This window comes from Lampetra planeri, chromosome 21 (assembly GCF_965212315.1).
Source record: "Lampetra planeri chromosome 21, kcLamPlan1.2.h2, whole genome shotgun sequence".
Lineage (NCBI taxonomy): Eukaryota > Metazoa > Chordata > Hyperoartia > Petromyzontiformes > Petromyzontidae > Lampetra > Lampetra planeri.
In genome coordinates, this window is record NC_136127.1 from 1,126,450 (window position 1) to 1,152,914 (window position 26,465).

The 26,465-nt window shown below is 51.2% G+C and overlaps 1 protein-coding gene across 1 annotated transcript in view; it reads right to left on the reverse strand.

Moving 5' to 3' along the window:
• Window positions 1-293: 293 nt before the first annotated feature.
• LOC144724778 (disintegrin and metalloproteinase domain-containing protein 11-like) overlaps window positions 294-26,465 on the reverse strand; it is a 95,396-nt gene continuing 69,224 nt past the window's right edge. The window contains exons 21-26 of the mRNA XM_078604165.1: window positions 23,836-23,941; window positions 19,588-19,707; window positions 12,005-12,170; window positions 9,087-9,198; window positions 790-880; window positions 294-584 (exon numbers count right to left, since the gene is read on the reverse strand). Of these exons, the coding sequence (XP_078460291.1) occupies window positions 542-584; window positions 790-880; window positions 9,087-9,198; window positions 12,005-12,170; window positions 19,588-19,707; window positions 23,836-23,941 (638 nt within the window). The 3' untranslated portion in view covers window positions 294-541. The remainder of the gene's footprint in view (window positions 585-789; window positions 881-9,086; window positions 9,199-12,004; window positions 12,171-19,587; window positions 19,708-23,835; window positions 23,942-26,465) is intronic.

Here is a 26,465-nt window from a genome sequence, read left to right on the forward strand (position 1 = left end):
TCCCGCCCCTCGTCCATTTTCCTGTATCACGGTCAGGGTTCCCAGATAAGTATATCCCACTTGTGCTTTACGAATTTGACTGAATTTCTGCCAGTCCTTTGTACTTTTACATGACTGAAAATCCTAAACAATGCACAGACATCAAAGGTAAAACAATTTTTCAAGTGTGTTTATAATTAAACTTTTAAGAAAGTTTACAGTATATTTGCAAACTTTAAAAAAAATATTGCCAAGTACACCATAGTGTATACATACTTCCATGCTCTTTGTCAATGCTAAATATGGTACTTTTTTGGAATAATTCAAAAATGTATGTTGCTTTATACCTCAACCATGCATTTAAAGGCATTAACACTTTAAGCATTCTATTTGTAATATTTCATGATATATTTTTTTCAACCAGCAATTATTCACATTGAATCATGCATAGATAATATACAGTTTCGTATTTCATAGTGCAAGGGCTGTACAAAAGTTACGTATCGATGCAAAGTTTTAAAAATATGGCATCAGCAAATCAATCCAACGGCGTTGAAACGGTTTATATGGGTCCTTGAGCAGCATCTCTTCTTCTTGGCGCAGGCCTTTCCAGACGCAACACAAGGCAAACATTACAAGCGAGGTTTTAGACTTGCAATACAAAAGTCGCCCGCTCCATGATACATGCCGTAGCTTACATTGCGACCGAACCTTTTGATAGCAAAAGAAAAAAACACGATTCCAACTGGTATTAGCTCGTTATTGATTTTGTGTGCGCGATATAATATATTTTGCTGTCATGCATCTTACTTAAAACCCCATCCAGTTCCTCCAATGACAATAGAAGCCACCAGTATGGCACCTGCAATGGATCCAATGATAATATTTGCAGCACTGGGCCCTGAAAATAAAATGACAAACAGTCAAATGCCATCAATGGCTGAGTAAAAGGGTCCTTCGACAAGCGCCAACCAACAGTTTAATCAAGGCCAAGAAATATTTTATAAAAAAAAAAAAACTAAATTATATTCATCATCCATTTAATCTCTGGATCCTTGGACATATTAACAAGATGGTAAAGGCACAGCCCTGCGATTGCTTCCATCACTGCTTGCAGAAGGGCCTCCACGAGGGAACTCCAGAGATCCCAGCTTGAAGGTATTTTGGTCTACTCTGCTAAATGCTTGTTAGATATCTTGAAAGGGGTGGGAGTACCCATGCTTTACCCCACCACGTCCACCCTACAGATCCATCCACTTGACGTGGTACCCACTGACACTGCTGGGTGGACAGAGGCCGATATAAGACACTTGCACCAATGTTTCAACTGCCGCAACCGAAAGACTGAACTGGCAACATCCGTATTGCAAGTCAAGTTTGTGCTAACCGTTACACCACAGCAGCATCCAGATATAATAATTATTAGTTGGATGGTTAAAATATTTTATTCCGGACGAAGGGAGCCGCCACATTGGTGTAATGGCACACTGGACGTAACCAGAGGACACCGGTTTGGTTCCATCTCCTGGCGCTCTCGCCACGTCGGGCCGGATTAAGGTTCTTGTAGGCCCTTGGCACTTCCGTTTCATCGGTCTTCAGTGATACATTTCAACAGTTGGTACTGCTGCTGTCACTCGCTTGATTGTGCAACAAACATTTTAAGATGTAATTGGTATTTTTGCAATGAAAAAAATATCAAAAAGTTAATCTCTGGTGTTAATTTCTCTGACCTCATGAAAAAAAAATCACATTGACATGACTCCTGACTTTTTGTATATACACTGTGCCTATCCTTGCTATAGCAATATATATGTAATGCGAGCAAGGACAGGGTCACGTGAGTGTGGGCGGAGTCAGGGTCACGTGTGGAGGAGGAGTCAGGGTCACGTGAGGGGGAGGATATAAGGGGAGACCGGAAGGGGATCGGGAGTGGAGACAGAATAGAGAAGGGAGAGGCCATGCAGAGTGCTGGCGAGGAGTGGCGCGATTGCCACGAGGCAGGAGTCACGGCACCGTCGGCCAGCGGTGTTCGTGGAGCAGCGGGGGTGTCTGCAGAGTGTGCGGGAGCACACGGAGCAGCAAGGGGGCTGCGGAGTGTGCGGAGCACACGGGCAGCGGGGTGGCTGCAGAGAGAGAGAGTGGGAGCGGAGGACTCAGACGGCGTGCGGAGGCACGAGGCGGAGAAGGTGCGGGTCGGAGCGGAGACATCGCGGGGTGCGAGCAAGAACCCAATAAAGGACACGGAGAACAACATTGGCTGAGAGTCCTTTATTACACTGGGGTCAGAAGTGAGACATGTCGAAACAGCTCAGAAGAAAGGCCTTACCTGCACCATCTTCTGCGCCATCTTCTGAAGCAGACGACGAGCTTTCTCCGGCGGTGGCGCTACCAACAATGGAAGGCGGAGGCGAGACAGGGACGGGCGACGCGCCGAGAGTGCTGGATGTCGCCGGCGCGGCGGGACCGTCTCCAGGGGTGGGCGCCGAGGAAGGGTGGCGACACGTGGCGGCCCAATTGGAGTCGCTGAAGGCTGTTTTAACTCAGCTTTGCACTCTGGTGACGCCCACGACGAGTCCGGGGAGCCCGAGCAGAGGGCAGCCGAGTGGGGCATTGTCGTCGCTTCCAGCCCTCTCCGCCACGCGGCACGGGGCCGCCATCTTGGGCGTGGTCGGGGAAGAACGGCGGGAAGACGCCATCTTGTCGCTACCGCATGGGACATCATCGGCGAATGAAGGCGGCGTGGGGACCCGCAGCCAGCGTCTGACGACGGTGAAAGAGTTCTCCATTGGTGGAGATTGGAGCGCATTCACCTGCTGTTTTCAAGCGGCGGTACGATCCGCTAAATGGACTGATGCGGAGGCTTTGGAGGTCTTGCCAATGGTTCTTGACGACGAGTCCGTCCGGTTCTTTCGCTCCATCAAAGCCGCTAAGAAGACGACGCTACAGGGGGTCTTTCAGGAAATGGCGGAGGCGTACGAGCCCCCGGACGATGCACACCGCAGGTTCGTGCAGCGGCAACGGGCACCTGAAGAATCGCCGGTGGCATTCCGGGGCGCGGTGATCGAGTTAGCAATGGCCGCATATCCAGAGACTGAGCCCGATTTGTTGGAACCCCTGATACTGGGCAAAATGTTGGAGTTATCCCGGGATTTGGGCATCCCCATGCCCGTGTGCGGCCACGATAAGTTGACGTCCCGGACGGCGGCCAAGTGCCTGGATGCCCAATTCAATCTTCGCCGATGGAAACAGGTGACGGCGTGGACAAGGAGCCCTACAGTCGACGGCGGTGCAACAGGAGGGGTCCCGAAGGAGGCCGTCTACGTTCGGGACGAGAGGGGTCCTGACGGGCTGACGGTGGCATCGACCCACTGGCCGACTCGGGAGAGAGCGGGGTTGCGACCAGGGCCACCGGCGCGGGAGCGTCAGGACAGAGGGGGTGCTGCACGGCGAGCCGATCTGGCATGTTTCCGCTGCGGCCGTAAAGGCCACTTCATCAGGGAATGCTGGGCTCGCGTTCAACAGCCGCCCCAGCAGGAGGCCTCGGTTACGGACGCGACGGGGAAGGACCACCCACGACAGGCAAGTCGGTACGCATCAGACACCCGGCAAGGCCTGTCACCTCATGCATCACCATCGATACGCGGGCCGGGTGCCATTACTGACGGGGGGGGCGTTCGGTGGTCAGCGTTGCTCGCTGACGCAGTGGCACAAATTGGCACGGAGAGTAGTTGCGGCCGCTACGGGCTCGTCGACCGTGCCGGGGTCGATCCAAGGGATCGACGTGCGCATTTTGGTTGACTCGGGAGCGTCAGCGACCATTATCTCCGACATGATATTTCACCTCTTGTCCATTCCGCCGGGGCGCGTGAGGCCAGTTTACGACTCTTGCATAGCGGCGAACGGGGGTAGTATGGGCATTGTGGGTCAGGTGGATGCCAATATATCGGTTGGGGGTGTTTCGGCTACTGGGACAGTGTTGATTTCCAGGTCCCTCCTGGTGCCCTGTTTGTTGGGAACCGATTTCCTAGCCAAGATGCCAATTCAAATAAGGGTGGATCATAATTGTATTGAATTGCCGGGGGGTCGGCGTGTTTCATTCTTGCCGTCACCCTGGGGCCGGGCAGCTCCTGACCGTCAGGTGCAGGCGCTGTCCGAGGTATCGGTCGATATTCCGCCTGGCTCGCAGATGCTTATTCCGCTGCGGTATCAGAAACCGGTGCCTGGAATCGAAGGGGCGGCGGGTGTTTTGTTATCACCGTCCGCTGCTGTAATGGGTGGCTTGACGCTAGTGGAGGCACAGACGATTGTCCGGCCGGGTCAACCTCCGTTTTTACAGGTATTGAATGGGAGCGCGGAAAATGTTGTTGTACCGGCCGGAACGGTTTTGGCTCACGCTACAACTGCTTTCACGAGCCATGGCGATCGTGACCGTCGAGGCCTTGTAGGGGGGATATCGGTCTCGACGTCACAGGATGATCGATGGATTGCCGAGTTGTGCCGTGAGAATACGTCTTTGACTGCGGACCAGCGGTCCGCGCTCCGCGCACTGTTGGGAAGGTATTCCGACGTCTTTAGTGCGGACGATTTCGATTTTGGGTCGCACCTCCTTGCTTTCCCACCACATTGATACGGGGGATGCCGCTCCGATTCGGATGAACCCGCATCGGTTGAGTCCGCCGGAGCGGGATCACATTCGCGGCGCAGTGGAGGAGATGCTGGCCGCCGACATTATTTCCCCGTCAAACAGCCCGTGGGGTGCGCCGGTGGTCCTTGTGAAAAAAAAAAAATGGGAAGCTGCGGTTTTGTGTGGATTTTCGCAAATTAAATAAGGTGTCGGTTGCGGATGCGTACACCCTGCTGTGTATGGACGATTCCCTCGATGCCTTGTCTGGGGCGAATTTTTTTTCTACTCTTGATCTCTCATCGGGATTCTGGAAACTTCCCCTAGACGAGTCCTCGAGGGTAAAGACGGCCTTCCAGACGCTGCAGGGATTATTTCAATTTAATTGTCTGCCCATGGGCCTGAACGCCGCCCCCGCGATATTCCAGCGCCTGATGGAGCTCGTGTTAACGGGTCTGCAGTGGGAGACGTGCTTGATATATTTAGACGATGTTATCGTTTTCAGCCGCATGTTTGAGGAACATTTGCGGAGGTTGGACACAGTGTTTGCCAGAATGCGTCCGACCAATTTGAAATTTAAGCCCAAAAAGTGTCACCTCTTACAACGATACGTGCGCTATTTGGGCCACATTGTTAGTTCCGACGGGGTCGCCACGGACCCGGAGAAGACGGCGTGCGTCCGTAACTGGCCGACTCCGGCCTCAGTGGGCGACGTGCGTCGGTTCGTTGGGTTCGCCTCATACTACCGCCGGTTCGTTCCTAACTTTGCCACGATCGCGAGGTCGTTGCACCTCCTTACGGCTAAAGGCTGGAGATTCAGCTGGGGACCAACGGAAGAGGCGGCATTTCAGGGCCTGCGCGATCGTTTGGCGTCGGCACCGACGTTGGACTATCCAGATTTCACTCGACCTTTTATTCTGGATACTGACGCTAGTGACACCGGGATTGGGGCTGTTCTCTCCCAGTCTAAGAACGGCGTTGAATGCGTGGTTGCGTACGGTAGTCGCATGTTGTCTCCTGCGGAGACCCGTTACTGCGTTACTCGCCGCGAACTTTTGCCCATTGTACATTTTCTTCGCCAATATCGGCCGTATTTGTACGGCCGTACGTTTATTGTGCGCACGGACCATGCGGCTTTGCAATATGCCCTGCGAGTCGACCAACCGTCTGGCCAATTGGCACGATGGTTGGAGACTCTGCAGGAATTTTCGTTCGATATTCAATATCGGAAGGGCACGCGTCACGCGAACGCGGACGCACTCTCCAGATTGCCGCAGGGGTCCCCTTGCGCTTGCGCTTCGGGCACGAACAGATGTACGCGGGTTCAGCAACCCCCTCGGCCTGTTGTGTCTGCTGTAGAAGTGCCCGAGACTCCCGGTTGCCCGGGACCAGTTGAGGTGCCCGAGGTTCCCGTATGCCCGGTACCAGCTGAGGTGGCCGAGGATCCCGTGTGTCCGGGACCGGCTGATGGCGTTTTGAACCTGCCACGTTCGGTATAGCTTCGCGAGTAATTGCTCGATGAGTCGCTGGGAGCCATGCGGAGTCGGGCTACAAAGGGGATGGGGGGCCCGCTGTCCGGTGGGACGCCGGGAGCCGCTCTCCGGGATGGGTTGCTAATGTGGAGAGAAGGGTTGCACGATCGCTGGCGCCTGGTGGTGCCGTCGTCGTTACAGTACGAGTTGGTTCGGACTCTGCACTCCGAGACGTTGTTACATCTCGGGGTGCAGAAAACCTTGTTAACATTGCAGCGGGACTACTTCTGGCACGGCATGACGACCGATGTCGTCGGGCACATTCGGGCGTGTCCCGACTGTGCCCGGCGGAAGCCGCCTAAACACCCATATGTTCCACCAGTGCAGTCCATACAGGTGTCCCGGATTAACGAGTTGGTGGCGTTAGATATTTTGGGGCCTTTCCCGCCGTCCGCTCAGGGGAATAAATTTTTGCTGGTCGGGGTGGAATATCTTTCCCGCTGAGCTATGGCTTGGCCCTTGCCCGATCAGTCGGCGGCGTCTATCACGGACGCGTTCCTGTTCGGATACGTAATGGACAAAGGGGCGCCGGAAAGGTTGCTCACAGACCAAGGGCGAATTTTTTCTTCTAAATTATTGGCTGAGGTGTGTGCTGCACTGGGGACCAAGAAAGTTCGAACGTCTCCCTACCACCCTCAAACGGATGGCATGGTGGAACGGCTTAATCGGACCCTGTTGGCTATGCTCTGTCACACGGTTAGCGAAAAGCAGGCTGATTGGGATTTGCACATCCCTGGGGTGCTCTCTGCATACAGGATGACACCTCATGCATCGACGGGGTACTCACCTTTTTTTTTAATGTACGGCCGTGAGAATGTGCCGCCGATGGACGTGCAGCTGGGTACGGGGCGAAGGGTCCTGTTAAGCCTCTTCTGGAGTACATTCGGGATGCCGTTCGTCGCATGGCGGAGGCGCGGGAGGGGGCCAGATTGGCTACGGCTAAGACCCAGGCCCGGAACGAACGTTGTGCTCGGCGCTCGGATGAGGAATCCCCCTGGCGAGTGGGGGACATGGCCTGGCTGCACTGCCCGCAGGTGCGGGTGGGGACCTCCCCTAAGTTGCACAAACCGTGGCAGGGGCCGGTTGTGCTTATCGAGGTGCCTAGTCCGCAGTCCGCGCGTGTTCGTTTTGGATCGCGGCGCTGGTACGTACATACGTCTCGATTGAAACCCTACATGGCCCCACGGCCGGATGCGTCATCTCCTAACGTTGCCTTGCCGGTGTCTGTTGCGTCCGATGCGCCACTGACTTTGCCTGTTCAACCTGCGAGCGCGCCTGTCGTGCCTTCTACAGACGGACCAGCCGTGACACGGACGGAGACAGTGAGTTCTGCTCCGGGTGGGCCTACCACGGCGACGGGGACACTTGGCCCCGCCGCCCCTCCAACCCCGCCGCGGACACATTTGCTGGAGACCCCGGCGACGGGTCTCGCTGGGGTACGGGACTCTGACATTGGCGGGACTCCAACAGCGGCGGGGCGGTTCCGATCCCGCCGCTCCTAAAATCCTGTCGCGGTCACGGTCTATGCGGGGGCCGCCCCCCGTTCAGTACGGGCCGGCGACCCGCACGCGTTCCAAGTCCCTTTCCTTTCGTTAATTGTGCTATTTATTGTTGTTGTGTTGTTGTGTTGTTGTTGTTATAATATCCGTTGTCTTGTTAGGCCTGTTGCTGGACTTTTGCTCGCATTATTTTGCTCTGTTACAGCCGGGGACGGCTGGGTTTTTCTACACGGGGGGGGGGGGGGGGTCATGTAATGCGAGCAAGGACAGGGTCACGTGAGTGTGGGTGGAGTCAGAGTCACGTGCGGAGGAGGAGGAGTCAGGGTCACGTGAGGGGGAGGATATAAGGGGAGAACCGGAAGGGGATCGGAAGTGGAGACAGAATAGAGAAGGGAGAGGCCACGCGGAGTGCTGGCGAGGAGTGTTCGTGGAGCAGCGGGGGTGTCTGCAGAGTGTGCAGGAGCACATGGAGCAGCAGGGTGGCTGCTGGGTGTGCGGAGTCACACGGAGCAGCAAGGGGGCTGCGGAGTGTGCGGAGCACACGGGCAGCGGGGTGGCTGCAGAGAGAGAGAGCGGGAGCGGAGGACTCAGACGACGTGCGGAGGCACGAGGCGGAGAAGGTGCGGGTCGGAGCGGAGACATCGCGGGGTGCGAGCAAGAACCCAATAAAGGACACGGAGAACAACATCGGCTGAGAGTCCTTTATTACATATATGTGCCTACTGGATAATTCAGCCCTGCTGCCACTGCTGAGGCTATTTGCAGGTCGAGTTGCTGCTGCTGCCCAGCCCAACAACTGTTTCCTGACCCTATCTCCCGCTCTGTTTTTATTTTCTTTTCCCTGCCTTCTTTTGTGATAAATTCTGTTCATCTCTGGGCTGTCTCTCACTACCTCCGATTTCTTTCCTAACCTATCCCCTGCCCTGCCTGGCCCTCGGTGTTTCCAGCCACCTGCAAGGAGCGCTGCCCTGGGCCTCGTCCGTCAGCTGGGCTCTTGCCTGGTGTCAAAGGCTGTGATGATGATGATGAGCTTGACATCTCGATGAGCGAGTTGAAACACACCACTTTCATAACTATATTAATTACGACTATAGGTAAAGGCAAGTTTATATCAATGTACGCACACCTGTCAGGCTAAGAGATGGAATGTTAAAGTACAACTCTGCAATTGCTGGCTTACGCCACTGCTGGTGAGAGCAAAACGAAGAGGGTATTTGGTCTATTCTTCCACGCTGGCCAGACCTGTGGGCATACCCACAGTTTACCCCACCACACGTGACCTACTAATCGAAAAACTATGGTGTACCCTTTTATACTGCAGGGCAAACAAGGCTGCGGGCATTTAAGGACAATTCCCCAAAGGTTATAAATTAGCACGGTTGGGTATGTACGGTGCAAAAGAAGTCAAACATACATACAAACATAACTTATAAATGTACCATTAAAACAGCAGACCTGGAATTGGTTTTTCAGTTGGAAGTGGTGCCATGATGAGAGGATCATAGACGCTGCAGTCGCTCCCAGCCCACTCGTGATCACAAACACACTTGGCCATGTTGCTGCAAATCTGAGAATGCAGGGCAGTGTTAAAGAAGCACATTTTATTAAATGTTTAAAACTCAAGGACTTCATATTGTTTGGCATTCAACACAGACCGTGTTCAACCACCGTACTGCAGGATTATAGCACTTCTCTGGCTGCTTCTTTCTCCACACTTCTCCACTGTGGAATTCCTTCCCATCGTCTCTCCCCTCCCAAGCTCTCATGATAATACTGCAATAATCTTCTACAATACTGCAATATCCCAGAAATGTGTGTAACGCGCGTGACGTCACTCCACATGAATTTTTACACTCACGTGGAAGAAGGTCGAGCGAAAATATATTTGTTTTCGCAAAGTCGCTTCAAATATGACGTTTCTTTACAGAAAGTCAAATAAATATATACGCAGCACAGTGCTAAATCCGTACGTGATGTCACTACAAAAATGACCACCCCCCCCCTCATTAATAATCATGAGCGGGTGGATTTTTACACTCCCGTAGGTCGATCGGAAATTAAAAAAATGTTTACGCAAATTCGCTTGAAATTTGACGTTTCTTTATTGAAATGTAATTAAATTAATATTTCTACGCAGCAAAGTGTATTTAGTGTCTTTATTTATTTCTTCAGCACTTGAAACAAAAGGTAAGTCTATTTTTTTCTTCTAAATTATGATAAAAGTAGCCTACTGCCCGTCCAAGGACGGTTGTATTGCAGTTAATCTGAAATATTCAATCGAAAAGAATGACCCACTCATGATTATTAATGAGGGGGTGGGGCCGGGGTCCACATGAGTGACGTCATCATCAATGATTATTGATTGGGAGGGCGCTCCATGTGGAGTGACATCATCCGCTCTTGATTATTAATGAGGGGGTGGGGGCGGGGTCCACATGAGTGACGTCATCAGCTCATGATTATTGATGAGAGGGGGGGAGCTCCATGTGGAGTGACGTCCTCCTTTAATGATTATTAATGAGGGAGTTTGCGTCCCGCGCGTGACGTCACTCCACATGCCGCACCCCCCGTCATTAAGAAGGTCGTGCGTAAATAATGTTTTCGCAAATTCGCTTCAAGTTTCACGTGTCTTTATTGAAAGGGAATCTAATTAATGAAAGTGAATCTAATATATAATTCTACGCAGCAACAAAGTGGATTTCGGGTCTTTGTTTTTTTCTTCAGCACTTGAGACAAAAGATAAGTCTAATTTATGCTTCTACATTTTGGTTAAATATATATTTATCGGTAATTTTCCAGATATTTTATTGCAATCCAATTTATTTGAACCCCAGGGACCGAAAGCAGAAGCGAATAACGTATCAGACCAGTGAATTAGAAAATCATTGAAGGCCAGTTTAATACAGTGCTAGAGTGAAATGCAGTGAAGTGTTTTATGACATATGTTCGTTATTGAAAGGGAATCTAATTAATGAAAGTGAATCTAATATATAATTCTACGCAGCAACAAAGTGGATTTCGGGTCTTTGTTTTTTTCTTCAGCACTTGAGACAAAAGATAAGTCTAATTTATGCTTCTACATTTTGGTTAAATATATATTTATCGGTAATTTTCCAGATATTTTATTGCAATCCAATTTATTTGAACCCCAGGGACCGAAAGCAGAAGCGAATAACGTATCAGACCAGTAAATTAGAAAATCATTGAAGGCCAGTTTAATACAGTGCTAGAGTGAAATGCAGTGAAGTGTTTTATGACATATGTTCATGCAAGATTCACTGTCATTCAATTTACACAAGATAAAATTATACTCTGCTCATTTTTTTCATAAATATTACAGCTTCCGTCCGAGGACGGGCAAAGAAGCTCGTAACAATAATAAAGGGACTTTGAAGTCGTTACGTTCGTCTCGTGTTGCGCACGACCATGTGGAGGACACATTGACAGATCTGACGACGAAAATCAAAGCATCACTGATTTGGGTGTCAGTGTGGTGCAGTGGTATCACTGGTGCCTAACAGCAATAAATCATTGGGTTCGATTCCCGACTTGAGTGCCTTTCTGTATGAAGTTTGTATGTTCTCCCTCGTGCTACATGGATTTTGTCCGAGTTTTCCGGTTTCCTCCAATCACTAAAATAATATATAATATAGTAATATATAATCTAAGCGCTATTGGCCAAAGCATCCCAATGCTGGAACCTTACCTGCAAAAATGTTTTCAATTGGGATTAACACACAGCAACATGACCCACGCTACTGCGAACAACTTGGCAGAACACTCCTGAAACATCGTCTTGAGGATGTCTTGGGTAAACCAGCGTAATCAGTTTAACAGATAGTATTAACCTATTTTTTGAGGTTAGATCGTGTAAATATAAAAGTGTCATTAAACCCGCCACCACCCGACACAGCCAATTAGTAAGGGTTGTCATGTAAACAAAACATGCCCATTCGTGACTAGTTCGGCACACCAGTGTGTTGGAGAGTAAACCCACAACATTTATAATTTGAGTAAGACGTTTCGCCGGTAATTACAACCAGCTTCATCAGGTGACAGCAAGAGTTGTACAGAAATCCTCCTCCTGTTTCGGTCTTAAATTTTGGAGGCATAAATGTGATGTCGTCACTTGTGAGCCAATCAGGTGCGAAGACTAGTGGGGGGTTAGTGTAATCATATAAATTACAATGGATATCTATTATTGGTTGGGTTATTCATAGTTATTCAACATTACTGTATGTACATCACGCATGCATATTAAGTGTAATAATAAAAACAATTCAAAAGAGACTAATTTTAAATTCAGTATTGATTGGTGCATTGGTGGCACGTCGCCCGTAAAAGGTCAAGAGCAGATGAAAGAGCGTTTTTACCCCACGTCCTGAGCAGCTGTCCTCCGTATTCGATGGGCACGCCGTGAGGTTTAGGCTACGGATTGCATTGCACTTTTGTCTCAAGCAGATCATATTGTGTCCACAGGGGGCTCCATCTGGAACATATCCCAGGTCCATTCCGTCAGCTAGTATCACGTGGCCACCACTGCAACAACAACAAAACATAGCACACAATGAGCATTTTACAGAGCAAGCGTATTGGTTACGTAAGCTGGCACACACTGGTCTTGTAATGCCTATTGATAAATGTGGACTGCTTTAGGAGACGCATGATTTGTGTAGAAATGCAACGCATGCATTATATCAGAACACTTACTGACACATTAACGTCACCGTGTACATTTTTATACTCAGAAATAAAATAAAAAACGGTCATTCTGAGAGCACACTGAAAAACACGCACAAATTACTACTCCCGTTTGAGTCACTGCATTTAACTACAAGAAACTGCAGTTAGTGGATGCATTTCTTGCAGATCTCTAAAACAACAGTTCGTATATCCCAGGAATCTAACTCTTTTTCAAATTAGAGATGAAGGTTCAAATGTCATACTTCAGTGTCTCATCAATGACGCCAATGATCACTCTGTGTTTTATGTATTATTTGGTTTTGCAACGAACCAGGACCCATATCTAACAGAACGTCCTTGTCTATACAAACATCTCGCAGTTCATCATCGTGGGTTTAAGCGAGCCTCACTCTGTTGATGAGACACTGAATGTCAAAATCGGTCCGAGTTTGCTTGAAAATTCAACTCCCAGAAGACCATGTACTTTGACTTTTTTACTATTTCATATTTTCATTGGTTAGGTGAATATAAATATGGGAGGAAGGCGTATCTGTTCATTCATTTTGTTACTTATGTAATAACATGCTGGAGACGGCTTGTAGAATCGGTCCTTTTATTTCACTTTCTTTGCAGTTCACAAACACTCCCCGTTGCTGGCAGGCAACGGGAAGCGGGCAGACAGTCACCAGAGACCCACCACCACGTGGCACCCAGAGCCCCACTCGCGCGTGGCCTCTCCCTCTCTTAGTTCCGTGTCTGACCCCATGTCTCTCCTCTCTCCCCTTATTTAATGCCTGGGTCACGTGGTACCCTCCAGCCAATCCTCAATAGCCTGCGCCGAATGTTCCAGATCCCCCATCAACTCCCGGGACCACGCCCCTGACTTGTCTTCCCATTGGCTGAGGCCAAGTCCACCGAAACCAATCACCTAGCTGACATCCCGTGATCACGCCGGGACCATGCTCCCAGGCTCTTCCCCCATTGGCTGTAAAGCGGGACCGGCCAAGCCGATCACCACGTGAATCTGACATAGGCTCTTATTACATCACCCCCCCCCCCCCCCCGGTGAAAAAAATCAGCCGTCTCGGCTGGGAAAAGGGTGACAAGCCGATTCCATAAAATTGCTTATTAGGGCGTCGAAGACGCATTAACCATGAAGGGCGAAATGGGCGTCTATGCGCCTGAACAACAACAAAATTCACCCATGAATAACCATACATACATTAGGGCGCCCCTGCAGCGCGGTAACAACAGGGAAGAGACTGCAAGGCAATCAATGCTATCGAAATGGAAGAGATTTCGACCGCGTACGCGATGCGGGACCCTCTCCGCTTCCTGCGCACGGTCGCCTTGCCGCCAGATCAACAGGAGGCGGTTGGCGTGAAGAAGAAGAAGGAGGATTTCCGATTTCGGTCGTGTCCAGGTCAGGTCCCGTTGGAGGAGGGACGGCGGGGGTCTCAGCAGCCCTCAAAACCTGTTCATCTGCGGGTGGCACAACACAGTCCCGCTGGGGATCAACGGGCGAGGCAAGCGGCATATTCGGCACAACGGACCCCGGCAGGTCAACAAGTGGAGATGAGGTGTCGGTACGCAGGTCAACGTAGGGTTTGAGTCGCGACGAATGGACGTACCACCGACGTTTTTCGTATTGGACGCGAACACTCTGTGGATTCCGAATGTCCACCAACGTGACAGGTCCTCGCCAAGGCCTGTGCAATTTAAGGGATGTGCCCACCGGCACCTGAGGGCAGTGGAGCCATGCCTGATCGCCCACCGACCAGGGCATGTGGGTACGCGATCGACGTGCACACCTCTCATTCCTTGCCTGCGTACGGGCCGTCGCACACCTGGCGGCTTCTCGCGCCTCTGTAACTCGTTCAAGCGAGTCCCGTACGTGATCAGGCAAGGAAAGGGACGGCTGTTTCCTCGGCGTACCCAGTTGTACATCAATGGGGGGTACGTTCTCACGACCATACATCAAGAAAAATGGCGAATATCCCGTGGACGCGTGCGGAACCATGCGGTATGCCGCTAAGACGCCCGGTATGTGCAAGTCCCAATCGGTCTGCTTTTCACAGACCGTGTGACAAAGCATAGCCGAAAGGGTGCGGTTAAATCGTTCCACCATGCCGTCCGTTTGCGGATGGTAATGGGAAGTGCGGATTTTCTTTGTGCCCAGCGCATCGCAAACATCCTTGAGCAATTTGGAGGAGAAGTTACGCCCCTGATCCGTGAGCAGCCTCTCGGGTGCTCCTTTATCCATGACATAACCATTCACAAAAGCATCGTTAATGGACGCGGCCTTCTGGTCAGGCAGAGGCCAGGCCATAGGCCATCGAGAAAAATATTCCACCCCGACCAGAAGGTATTTGTTGCCCCTAGCGGACGGAGGAAATGGGCCGAGGATATCCAGAGCAACTAATTCGTTTATACGGGTCACCTCAATGGAACGTAATGGCGGCACATAATGTGTCCGGGGCGGTTTCCTCTTCGCGCAATCATGGCATGACCGGACAAAGTCGTTGACGTCTGCCGTCATGCCGGGCCAAAAGAAATCTTTCTGCATTGCGGCCAAAGCCTTTTGCACGCCGAGGTGCATTAATTTGTCAGCGTGCAGAGCGCGAAGCAGATCATGGCGAAGGATTGTAGGCACGACCAGGCGTGGTCGGTCAGACAATCCATCGGTACACATTAATAGTCCCGCCTGGCCCCGGAACACTTCCATCCCGCCAAATGAGCTCTCGGTTTCCCGATCAATTTCCGCAGCGGAGCCAGAGAGGCATCGGCCTCCTGTTCGCGCAGCCAAACCGAGTGCGGCAGCCGCAGAGTATCATCAGTATCCACTGGTACATCCTGGCCGTCCTCGTTCAACATCGCCCCCATAACCGGACAGGGCGAGGTAAGCGGCGCCCCACAGCGATGCATACCCGTCAGACAAGTGCACGGGGGAATGGGTGGTAACCGGGGAATGGGTGGTAACCTGGAGAGCGCGTCCGCGTTGGCGTGGCGAGCACCCTTGCGGTACGTGATATCGAAGGAAAATTCCTGTAACGATTTTAACCACCGTGTCAATTGGCCTGATGGTTGGTCCAATTTCAACGAGTATTGCAAAGCCGCGTGATCAGTGCGAACGAGGAATTTCCTTCCATACAGGTACGACCGGTACAAGCGAACAAAATGCACGATCGCCAAAAGTTCCCGCCTCGTCACGCAATATCGTGTTTCTGCCGGGGACAGAACTCTACTGCCATATGCAACCACTCGTTCAACCCCATCTTTACGTTGCGATAAAACGGCCCCGATGCCGATATCGCTAGCATCCGTGTCAAGGATGAACGGCTGGGAAAAGTCTGGGTAGTCGAGCGTAGGCGCCGTGGCCAGGTGTTCCCGGAGCGAGTGAAAAGAGCGTTCCTCCTCTGGACCCCATTTAAACCTTTGATTTTTGCCCGTCAGAATATGCAGTGGTTTAGCCAGCATGGCAAAGTTCTTAACAAATCGGCGATAGTAGGACGCAAAGCCTATAAAGCGCCGAACGTCGCCCACCGAAGTGGGTGTAGGCCACTCTCGGACACATCGCGTTTTCTGAGGGTCAGTGGACATGCCGTCGGAACTGACAATATAACCCAAGTAACGGATGGAGTGTTGCAAAAGGTGGCATTTCTTTGGTTTAAACTTTAGGTCAAAGACGGTCTCCAGGCGTTGGAGGTGTTCCTCGAACGTGCGGCTAAAAACGATAATATCGTCTAAATATATGAGGCATGTCTCCCACTGTAGTCCCGCCAGCACCAGTTCCATCAGGCGTTGGAACGTCGCCGGAGCCGCATTCAAGCCCATGGGTAAGCGGTTAAACTCAAAGAGGCCTTGTGGCGTGTGGAATGCCGTCTTGGGTTTGGACGCGTCATCGAGGGGGAGCTGCCAAAACCCCGAGGACAGATCGAGGGTGGAAAATAATTTTGCCCCTGATAAAGCGTCCAATGAGTCATCCATTCGTGGTAAAGGGTATGCGTCCGCCACGGATATCTTATTCAACCGGCGGAAATCGACGCAAAATCTCGTCCCACCATCCTGTTTCTTAACCAGTACCACCGGCGCGCCCCACGGACTGTTGGACGGCGAAATAATATCCGCCGCCAACATCTCGTCTACAGCGCCGCGCACGTGTTCCCTTTCTGCAGGGCTCATGCGATGCGGATGCATACAAATCGGAGGTGTCGCACCGGTGTCAATATGGTGCGACAAAAGCGACGTGCGGCCGAGATCCAAATCATTTTTACTGAAAACGTCAGCATACTGTACTATCAACGAATGCAAAGCGGACCTCTGCGCGTTCGATAAAGATTAATTTTCTCCGCACAAGTCCGCGATCCACCGTTCCTGTGAACGATCGCATGGCGGTCCATCGGTGTGTGTTTTAATATGCGGTTTTCCGTCAAAAGTGGCGAAATCGGTAGTGGCGTGAGCCAATACCGATCCAGCCGGATCATTTGGGCCGCCACCAAGGAAAAAGATTTAGACACCGAATTCGACGGGGATAATAACACACCCAGCGTACCATCCTTAACCTGAAGGGGCTTACGGTAACGCAGCGGGATAAGCATTTGTGAGCCCGATGGAACTTCTACTGTGGCAGCGACCATGGCGTTAACAGCGTTACCCGGCGGCGAATGGGCCAGCAGGGAAGGCAGGAATAACATCCTACGACCCCCCGGCATTTCTAAACAATTCTGATCGACCAGTATCTTAAGTGGCATGCGGCGCAAGAAGTCAGTGCCTAATAGGCATGGGACGGCCAGTGAGCGAGAAATCAACACCGATCCTTCGGCGGTAATATTACCAATAGCAATTCGCACATCAACTTGACCGAAAATACCCATGCTACCTCCGTTCGCGGCTACACACGCGTCATTAACCCTGCGGATTCGCGACGTGGGAATAGACAAAAGATGAAAAATAACATCTGAAATGGTGGCAGACGCGCCAGTGTCCACCAAAATCCGGACGTCGATGCCGTCAATGGTACCCCGTACCGTCGACGAACCCGACGCCGCAGCCACAACCCTACGAGCCAATTTTTTCCATTGTGTAGTAGAGCGTGGTAATGACACCGAAGAATCACAATTATCATTGGAAGTGCAACTATGTGTGCGAGTGGATGAATGATGTGACACGACCTGCCGGGTGTCCGATTTGCGCCGACTCGCCCGAGGGTGTCGCGGCTCCGCGTCCGGTGAAGGAGATGGAGGCCCACTCGGCGGAAGCGGCGAAGGCAGAGGTCGGCAGCAGCAGTCACGGGCAAACTGGCCTCGTCGGCCACACTTGAAGCACGTGGCCGTCGTCGGCCGGCGGTCAGTCGACCCGGCCCCCGCAAGTGGTCGGTTTGCGTAGTCACCACTCCGGTCGTTCAGCTGTCGTCTCGGGATCCAGTGTGGAACAGCAGCCACCAACTCGTCGTCGCCGGAGTCGTCGGAGCAATGGACAACCCGTCGTGGAGACCACCCTAAAGGTGGGACGTCGATTTCGGGTTTACCCGTCCATGCCGCCATCTGATCCCAGCGCTTGATGTTAAATTTAGCGTCCAAGCAGCGCGCCACCCATCGCGATGTAAGCGGTTCGTGGCCGCATACCGGCAGCGAGATGTTTAATTCCTGAGACAGCTCCAGCATACGGGAAAGGAAAAGGGGATCGAGGTGATCCGCCGTCGCGTCGGGGTAAGCGGCCATGGCCAACGCCACCAGCGCCCCCCGGTAAGCCAAGGGCGACTTCTCTGATCCTCGACGACGCGACATAAATTTCCTCGTGGCCGCCGTCGGCGGGTCGTAAAACCCCACCATTTCTGCGAAAGCATCACGAAGCGTCTTCTTCTTGGACGCCGGGACGGATCGGAAGACCGCCAGTGAAACATCGTCCAGCAGCATGGGCAGTGCTTCCAGCGCCTCTGCCTCCGTCCATCGCACGGATCTGAAGGCCGACTCAAAGCGCCACGTAAAAGCACTCCAATCGCCCCCGGCAATAAATTCCTTAATCTGTGGAAGCCGATGTCCGCGGTGGCAGGCAGATGCCGCGGGCGTCTCCACTTGCGATTCCCGCGTTCTGCGCATCTCCGACAAAATGGCGTCCGGAGGCCGCGTGGTAGCAGCCTCGCGCAAGATGGTGTCGAAAGGCTCCGTCGCCGCCGCCCCGCCCAAGATGGAGGCCTCCCCCCGTGTGGCAGGAGCTGTGGCGGACGTCGTTTTCCGCCGAAGATCCTGGTCCTCGACATCGAGCTGAGCCGCAGGCGGCCGACCCAGGGCCGCAGAGGACGCGACCGCCGTCACCAGATTGAGCAGAATCGCTCGGAGCGACTCGATCTGCTCCGCCATCAGCCGCCATCCTTCGTCCGCCCTTGAGGTGGTTGCCTCTTCCTCCCTTGGGCGATGAGCGGCGTCGGGGAGAGCGGCCGTCGGAGATAGAAGAGCCGTAGCTCCCAGCAGATCGTCATCGTCCGTCTCCACAACTTCCTCCGATGGAGGGTCGGGTGGGTTCTTCTTCCTGAGGTGCTTGGACATCTTGAAGATCGTCCAAACGGTCCCAGAAGAACTTCTGACACCAATGTAATAACACGCTGGAGACGGCTTGTAGAATCGGTCCTTTTATTTCACTTTCTTTGCAGTTCACAAACACTCCCCGTTGCTGGCAGGCAACGGGAAGCGGGCAGACAGTCACCAGAAACCCACCACCACGTGGCAACCAGAGCCCCACTCGCGCGTGGCCTCTCCCTCTCTTAGTTCCGTGTCTGACCCCGTGTCTCTCCTCTCTCCCCTTATTTAATGCCTGGGTCACGTGGTACCCTCCAGCCAATCCTCAATAGCCTGCGCCGAATGTTCCAGATCCCCCATCAACTCCCGGGACCACGCCCCTGACTTGTCTTCCCATTGGCTGAGGCTAAGACCACCGAAACCAATCACATAGCTGACATCCCGTGATCACGCCGGGGCCATGCTCCCAGGCTCTTCCCCCATTGGCTGTAAAGCGGGACCGGCCAAGCCGATCACCACGTGAATCTGACATAGGCTCTTATTACACTTACATTCTCCACAACGACGCTAATGATTGTGTTGTTATAAGGATAACGTGGGCCTGTGTTGGCCCACACCTTTCTGAAGACCTCCGACCTCTCGGCCAATGGGTTGAGTCATATTTGTCGTCGAGTAAAACCTTCCACATTGTTTATCTTGCGATGGTCTAAATGGTGATTCGTCAATATCCATCCAAAGCAACACGTAGAACATTTTACCTGCAATCGATGTATCTTCCTTCCTTGTACATCTCCACCTTGGTAATGTCTCCATCCATTTCCCCTACTCGGGGAGGCCATGCGATGCTGGAACAATGCAAGTATCCGCACAGGATGTCACTGCAATGACAAGACACCGATGGCAGCTGAAGTGAATCCAGAGGAATTCAGTTTGGCTTCTTCACTTCATCGACATGAACCACGCAAGGGTCCATTGCAGCCTGCAAATCCGCCCTGCAGGCAAAGAGTAAAATACTCGGCCAGGTGGCTCTGTGGCAGACCGAGCAGTTCACAATCTGAGGTTGTGATTTAAAATCCTGGTTGGGGGTTGACTCAGCCCATCATCACTCCCATCATAAAAATGTGGAATTTCCATTACTGGTTTAAGGCTATAAATGGGAGAGAGTACCACCTCAATGCGTGTTTAAGTAGCAACTTAACATTCATCAAGAGCTGGCAATGTTGTTCATTACCAAAGAGAACAGGACTGCAGCTGGGCCAAGCCAGTATGAGGGGTTACACTTCCGTATGATTTACAAAGCGTGGTTTCTGCTGTATGGCGCGCAGCGTGCAATACCCCCTACAATTACGACAGAAAGCCCATCACGGGAGCGTGCATCGCTTCTTCTCAGCTCGGCATTCGCTCATCGTCACATGGGGCCCAGACCGTACAACCATTTCAGTCCTCCAGTAAATTTACCTTCCTCTGAGTTTGCATGGCCTCGCACACATTACGAAATATTTCTAAGCCCAAAGTAAGCAGATTAGCTGGCCTGAGTTTTCATTCGGTCTTCCAACCGACATACATTGGCCAAGAAGATTTGCAGCCTCGCACCGATTAGCACGGTTAGCTACGCATGGTGCGAGAGAAGTTCAACGTACATGGTAGAAGCTGTGAAAGAAGTGGCCTGCGGAACACACGCTGGGCATTGTGGGTAACCATGTGGGTCGCAAGACTACAGCCAACCTCGAATATGAGCACGAGATGAATAAACATGATACATGACCGATTCTTGGGTTAGGCAATGTAATAATCCGGCCAAATATGTGTCTTGAGACAATCCACCACCGGAGAGAACCAATTAATGAAATTGTCACGTAGTGCATAAGCATTTATCAACGCGTCAATTATCTTTTGTTTCCTCTCACTTGCTGGTGAGTTGAAAGATAATTCTGAAATATAATAATTGACGCATTGTTAAACACCCGCATGTGTGGCTGTGTGCGGTGATGGAGTGTTGTATGACACTTATTTGGCGAGGTCATTCCCTGGCCAAACCTAATAATCTATTAATAATTATCATAGCATTGACTGTGAAGTCATACGTGCTAAGAAAATAAACATGTATGTAGGTTAGAAAGGCCTTGGTGTGTGTGCATGACCAATCCTAAGCTTATCTTAAAACGTAGGTTTTTGTATCCAATGCAATGATCCATTATTATTTGGTTCTTTCGGTTAAGTCACGTCTAAAGATAAAATAATAAATTAAATTAAATAATAGAATACGACGTTTCGATTGCAACACAAGCAATCATCATCAGGTATAATGAAATAGCGACATAATATCTAACCAGAAAACTATAGACAGACATATTAGCAGACAGATATCACAAGATACATACATAGCGAGAGCAACACAGGTGACAGAGAGGGGTGATCGTCTCTGTGGGGTGGCCTTAAATAGACAGAGGGGGGGCGGAGGCAGAGAGAGGGAGGGGGGTTAGAAAAAATTAGCATATCAATGAGTGGTCCAAAAGAAAACGTGGTGCTGCGAGTACGATGGCACAGCAAGCAAGCCTGAAAATCAGGAGAAAGACACACTAAAATTAAATAACCTAGTAAAATATCGAAATGTAATGTAATACAACACAGAGGGTCGGTCAACACACAATTAACGCATAGCCTGGTTGATTACGTATTTCAAAGATTGCTAAGTTAGAATTTAAGTGTGAACATTCTAAAGAGGACACAGGCAGAGAAAACAAGTCGCCAGAGAGAGAGAAAAAAGATAAGCTTAAAACTTCCCCGTAGAAGTGGTTCAATCTTAATTTTTTTTTTAAAATGTATGTCGGTTGGAATAATTCCTGCAGTCACGAAAGTTCTAAAATTAAGATTGCAATGATCCATATTTGATTTTGGGTCAGGTAACATGATAGTTTTACGCCACCTTTCTTGTCATTAACCCTACACCGCCTGATACGATTGGTACCCGCCGTGACCTTCACGGCGGGTACCTGAAGCTGTGGCCTTCACTATGTTGGGGAGACCGGCAGCAAGGTCGGTGTGCGTATGAAGGAACACCAAAAAAACAAACGCATCAGATACGAACAGCCGAATGCACATTCGCACCTCCAACTGGCACGGTTCGCTACGTATGGTGCGAAAGAAGTTCAACATCATACATACATTCTTCTGTGGCAGGACCTGCATGTCAAGGAGATGGACGCACGGTGGATTTCTATCAAGTGGATGTCCTGTGCAAATCCAGTTATGACTGGTAAAGTGTGATCACACAAGCGATTGAGGGAGAGAGATAAATAAAAACAACTTCAACAGACCAGAGAGTTATAAACAAAGTGCTGCATGGTGCTCCAACATCAGTGGCCAGTAAATATTTAAACTCGATACTAAATCAACAGAACCAACACAACTAAAAACATATATACGTAAGCTGACAAACGCACAAATCAGTGCCATGAATAAATGGAAAACATCTTTGAAATAATTAACGTATTTGAAAGTAGCCAGTCCCAATGACCCAAAAAATGGAATGATGCATTCGGTGGCAGTTGGCGATGCCACGGCGGGTCCTGAAAGCACAGGGTGAGCTGAAGCCGCCTCAACTCCATTTCCGAGCTCACTGCCTGACGAAGCTCACAGCAGTTTGAGCGACATCTCGTGTTGCATGAAATTCAGCTGTGAAAAGTCTTCAGCCGCAGGCGAGGAGGAGCTTCGTCGGTCACAATTTGATTGGTTACATCGGCACGCGTAAATAAATACTCTCCAACACATCGGTGTGCTGAACTTGTAACTAATTTAAAATCTGATTTAATAAAATTCGGAAACAAATAGTTGGTCCTCCCCTAAGAGATGTAGGCCTGTATTCTTAGCCATGGCTCAGCTCAAGCTTGGTTCTGACTCAAGTGAGCCAGCTCAAAGCCACGCTTAACTTGAGCCAGCTCTAAGCATGGTCCCAGCCACGCTCAGGATTCCAATCGGCCAAACCCTGAGCCAAGTCACCGCTGAGCTGCTCACTCACTCATCTTTTGAGTATGACGTTTCGCTGGTAATTACAAGCAGCTCCATCAGGAGATTTTTCCCAGAATTGTGGCAAAACTGCCTATTGAGGCTGGTTGTAATTACCTGCGAAACGTCGTACTTAAATTGTAAATGTTGTGGGTTTACTCTCCAACACACCGGTGTGCTGAAGTAGTAAGTAATTGGCACGTTTTGTTTACATGACAAACCTTACTAATTAGTTGTGTCGGGTGGTGGTGGCCGGTTTAACGACACATTTATATTTACCCCCAAAAAAACCTTCTATTGTGGGTAAATAATATCTTCATAAATGTAACAATCTTGTCGAGTGGAAGATGATCAATAATGAGAGTTGTTTTCAGAAAACTAGTAAGTGCCTTAACTCAAAAACAAATACGGATCACCCTGTGCTACGTGGGGTTTACGTGGCGAGGATTTTGTGCCAGGGCAGAACTGCCGCACCGCGCCCCACCCCTCTCGTTCCGGCAGCACCGGTCGTCGCTCACCGCCGCTGTCCACCCGTGGGACCGTGCGCAAATTACCGCGCTCGTCCAGCGGATGCCACGCAGTGGAGCGTTTTCTCCGCAGGATGCGGAGCCTGCCGTCACTCTTTCGCCGACACGGCAATTTTTGGCTTTGCACGAGGAACACCGAGGAAACGTTTTGGCCGAGAAGGCTAAATACAAAATGCTGCCTCAGTGATTGCATAACAAAAAATTAGGGGATAAATAAGAATAAAAACACGGTATTTTTAACCATCAGTGATAAAATACAGAAATATCACAACATTAATCTGACTGCCATTCGTCAGTAAATATTGGCTTGAGTTTATCTTAATTGTATCTTAATACTGAGCCAAATGGCACACTTGGCTGCATGGGAATTGTATCCGGTCAATAAAGGGACAAGGTAGCTGAAATATCGAGGGCCTCCTTTCTTTCAAAGCGGCAGACGAGAGTAAACTATGGGTAACAAAGTTGCATACTTACTCTTTTTGACACCGTATCCAGCTGCTATCACGTTTGCCACAGTTGCCCTTCTCATTGGCTTCGACGTTGAGTTTTTCATAGCAGTGCTTATCGGCCGACACCACGCCTGAAACAAGAGAGGAAACAGCACGAAGAATGCAAAAGCATGTAGCAGCACAACGCTCGACGTTACCGCCATGCTTTGAACGCAAGCGCTGCTTTACCCTTGCCGGCAAGAATACAGTCGTGTTCTCCTGTAACGTGGTGGTAGTTGGGTTCCTGAAGAACAACGCGTTATGGAAAAATCGCGTTATCATGAACAATATCGGGTAAAGAACAGTCCGCGATAACACATGAGATGCGTACGCAGGCCGAACAAAGACTGAGGCGCTTTGGGTAGCATCTAGAAGCATCCAGCAGCATCCCGCCTTGTGTGATGCTACGCCGAGGCAGCCGTACGACTGCTCATCCCTACTCGCGCGACGTAGTTCTGTTCGCTGAAGCGCGCTATATCCAATTAGCATCCACGTTATAAAAAATGTGTTCCCGAATGCATTCATTGCGTTATATCCAATTTGCGTTATGAAAACATGCGGCGTTATAGGTGAACAGACTGTACTGGCAAAAAAGAGTCCTGAATATAATTGCTCAACCCAAGCTATTTAGACTTTTATGTTTGCGTTGTATTTGTGCTGTTCGCCTTTTGACATTCTTCGGTCTGACACTGGTGAGACAGGGCCATAAAGGAGGTTGTCACTGGTGTAGGCCAATTCGTTTCAAGGACAATTAATCTATTATCGAAGCATCTTTGCATGTTTTACCACAAGCGAGTATGGTTAATGCAGACTTGATGCCTTGTGATGGATGTCTATTTGGTGTTTGGACTTCTTATCATCGCGTCTATTCTTTCCGAAAAGGGTAAAAAGGCAATTTTGTCCATCATCTTGATACTGGCAAAAAATGCTGCCATAGATACATGTGTAGCATCGGAAATACATAGCACACACCGCCCTATGTACACTTACCTGTAGTTGCGGGCTCGGGTATGTAGGGAGTGCCACCATGAGATACAGAGAGAGAGCCGGACCGTTGAGAGGCCAAGTTCCCCCCGACTCCAGGAGAGGGGTTGGGGGGTTATCCCAGAGCCCCCTGGAAGGTTCCAGAAAGGGGGCGGTACCGGGGGCAGAGAGTCCCCGAGGTGGATATAAAAGACGGACCTCAGGACGGCTTGGGGGCAGTGCTCTGAAGACGAAGACTGAAGACCAGCTAGGCTAGGACCCTAGTGACCCCCCGGGACCCGACGTTTTTTTAAGGGCCGGGGCCGAGTGCGGGCCAGTGGTCGAGACCCGCACCTTGGCTGGGTCGGGTCAGCATAGCCTCCCCTAGGTCACCCTTAGCCTGAGGACTCAGAGCCCGTAGTCCATGTGATAGGGCACGTCAGACCGGAGGCCATACCTCCCCAGGTAGCGGGGGTAAAGTTTCCTGGTTTCCGTGGGAACCCACTACATTTGGTGCCAGAAGTGGTTATGGAGACACGCAGAAGAGGACGCACCCAGAGCCCGGACGGCAACGATGGTGTACCGGCGGCCGGGGTCCCTGCAACCCTGGCTGCCGACGAAGAGGCGCTGCCGGCTGTGCAGCTGCCCATCCCGGTGCATCCAACGTGCACCTCTTGCTGCAGCGGGAGTCTACCGTTGCCGCCTGCACCGGCCCGGCCGATGCCTGCAGCTCCGAGAAGGCGCAACATCCCGACTGGGCCTTCGCATCATCCTCAGTGAGTGGCTGGAGGTCCAACAACTACCGACCTTGGAGGGACCCGCACCGGTAAGAACGGACGACTCCACACTCTGACCTACTACAAATGCGGTCTGCGGGCCACGTGTCATCCAGCTGCCGGGCTCCCGGTCACGGCAACCTCGGACCACGGACCCAGGAGCAGCGATCGCCCTCAACTCCGCGTCAGGCTCAGGCAAGTCACGGCACCTCACGCTCTTGGCCCCCACGCGCTACACACGCACACCATCACCTTCCTTGGGACGGGCATGCGTCGGACGGTGGGGAACCGGGTCAGTGGTCCCAATTGGCCCACAGAGTGATCGCCGCAACTGCAGGTTCCTCCGCTGTAATTGGCTTCATAGAAGAGGTTGAGGTCCGGATGTTGGTCGACACCGGTGCTTTGGTGACCATAATCTTGGACCTCATCTTTAACATACTCCCCAAGACCTGTCGTTCCTTGCAGCCAGTTGATGTTCCGTGTTTTTCCGCTAACGGGGGTTCGTTGGGCATTTTCGGATGGATCGACGCGCAAATTCGGATTGGCGATATCAAATTGAAGGGCCCTATTCTTTCATCAACCCTCACCGTTCCTTGCCTGCTCAGCACCGACTTTTTGGCAAGATGCCTATCAAAATCCTGGTCAGCCAGGGTTGTATCGAGCTCCCCTCCGGCCAGCGCATGTCCTTCTTGCCCTCTCCCTCTAGGCTGCGTACGGCCTGTGCAACCATGCAGGCATTGGCATCGTGCACGGTCCGTATCCCATCCAGGTCGTATATGCTCGTCCCCCTTCATTTGTGGAAACCCCTCGATTCGGACACGGTTGCTAATGGAGTTTTGTTGGCACCCTCCAACATGGCTATGCGTGGGTTGAAATT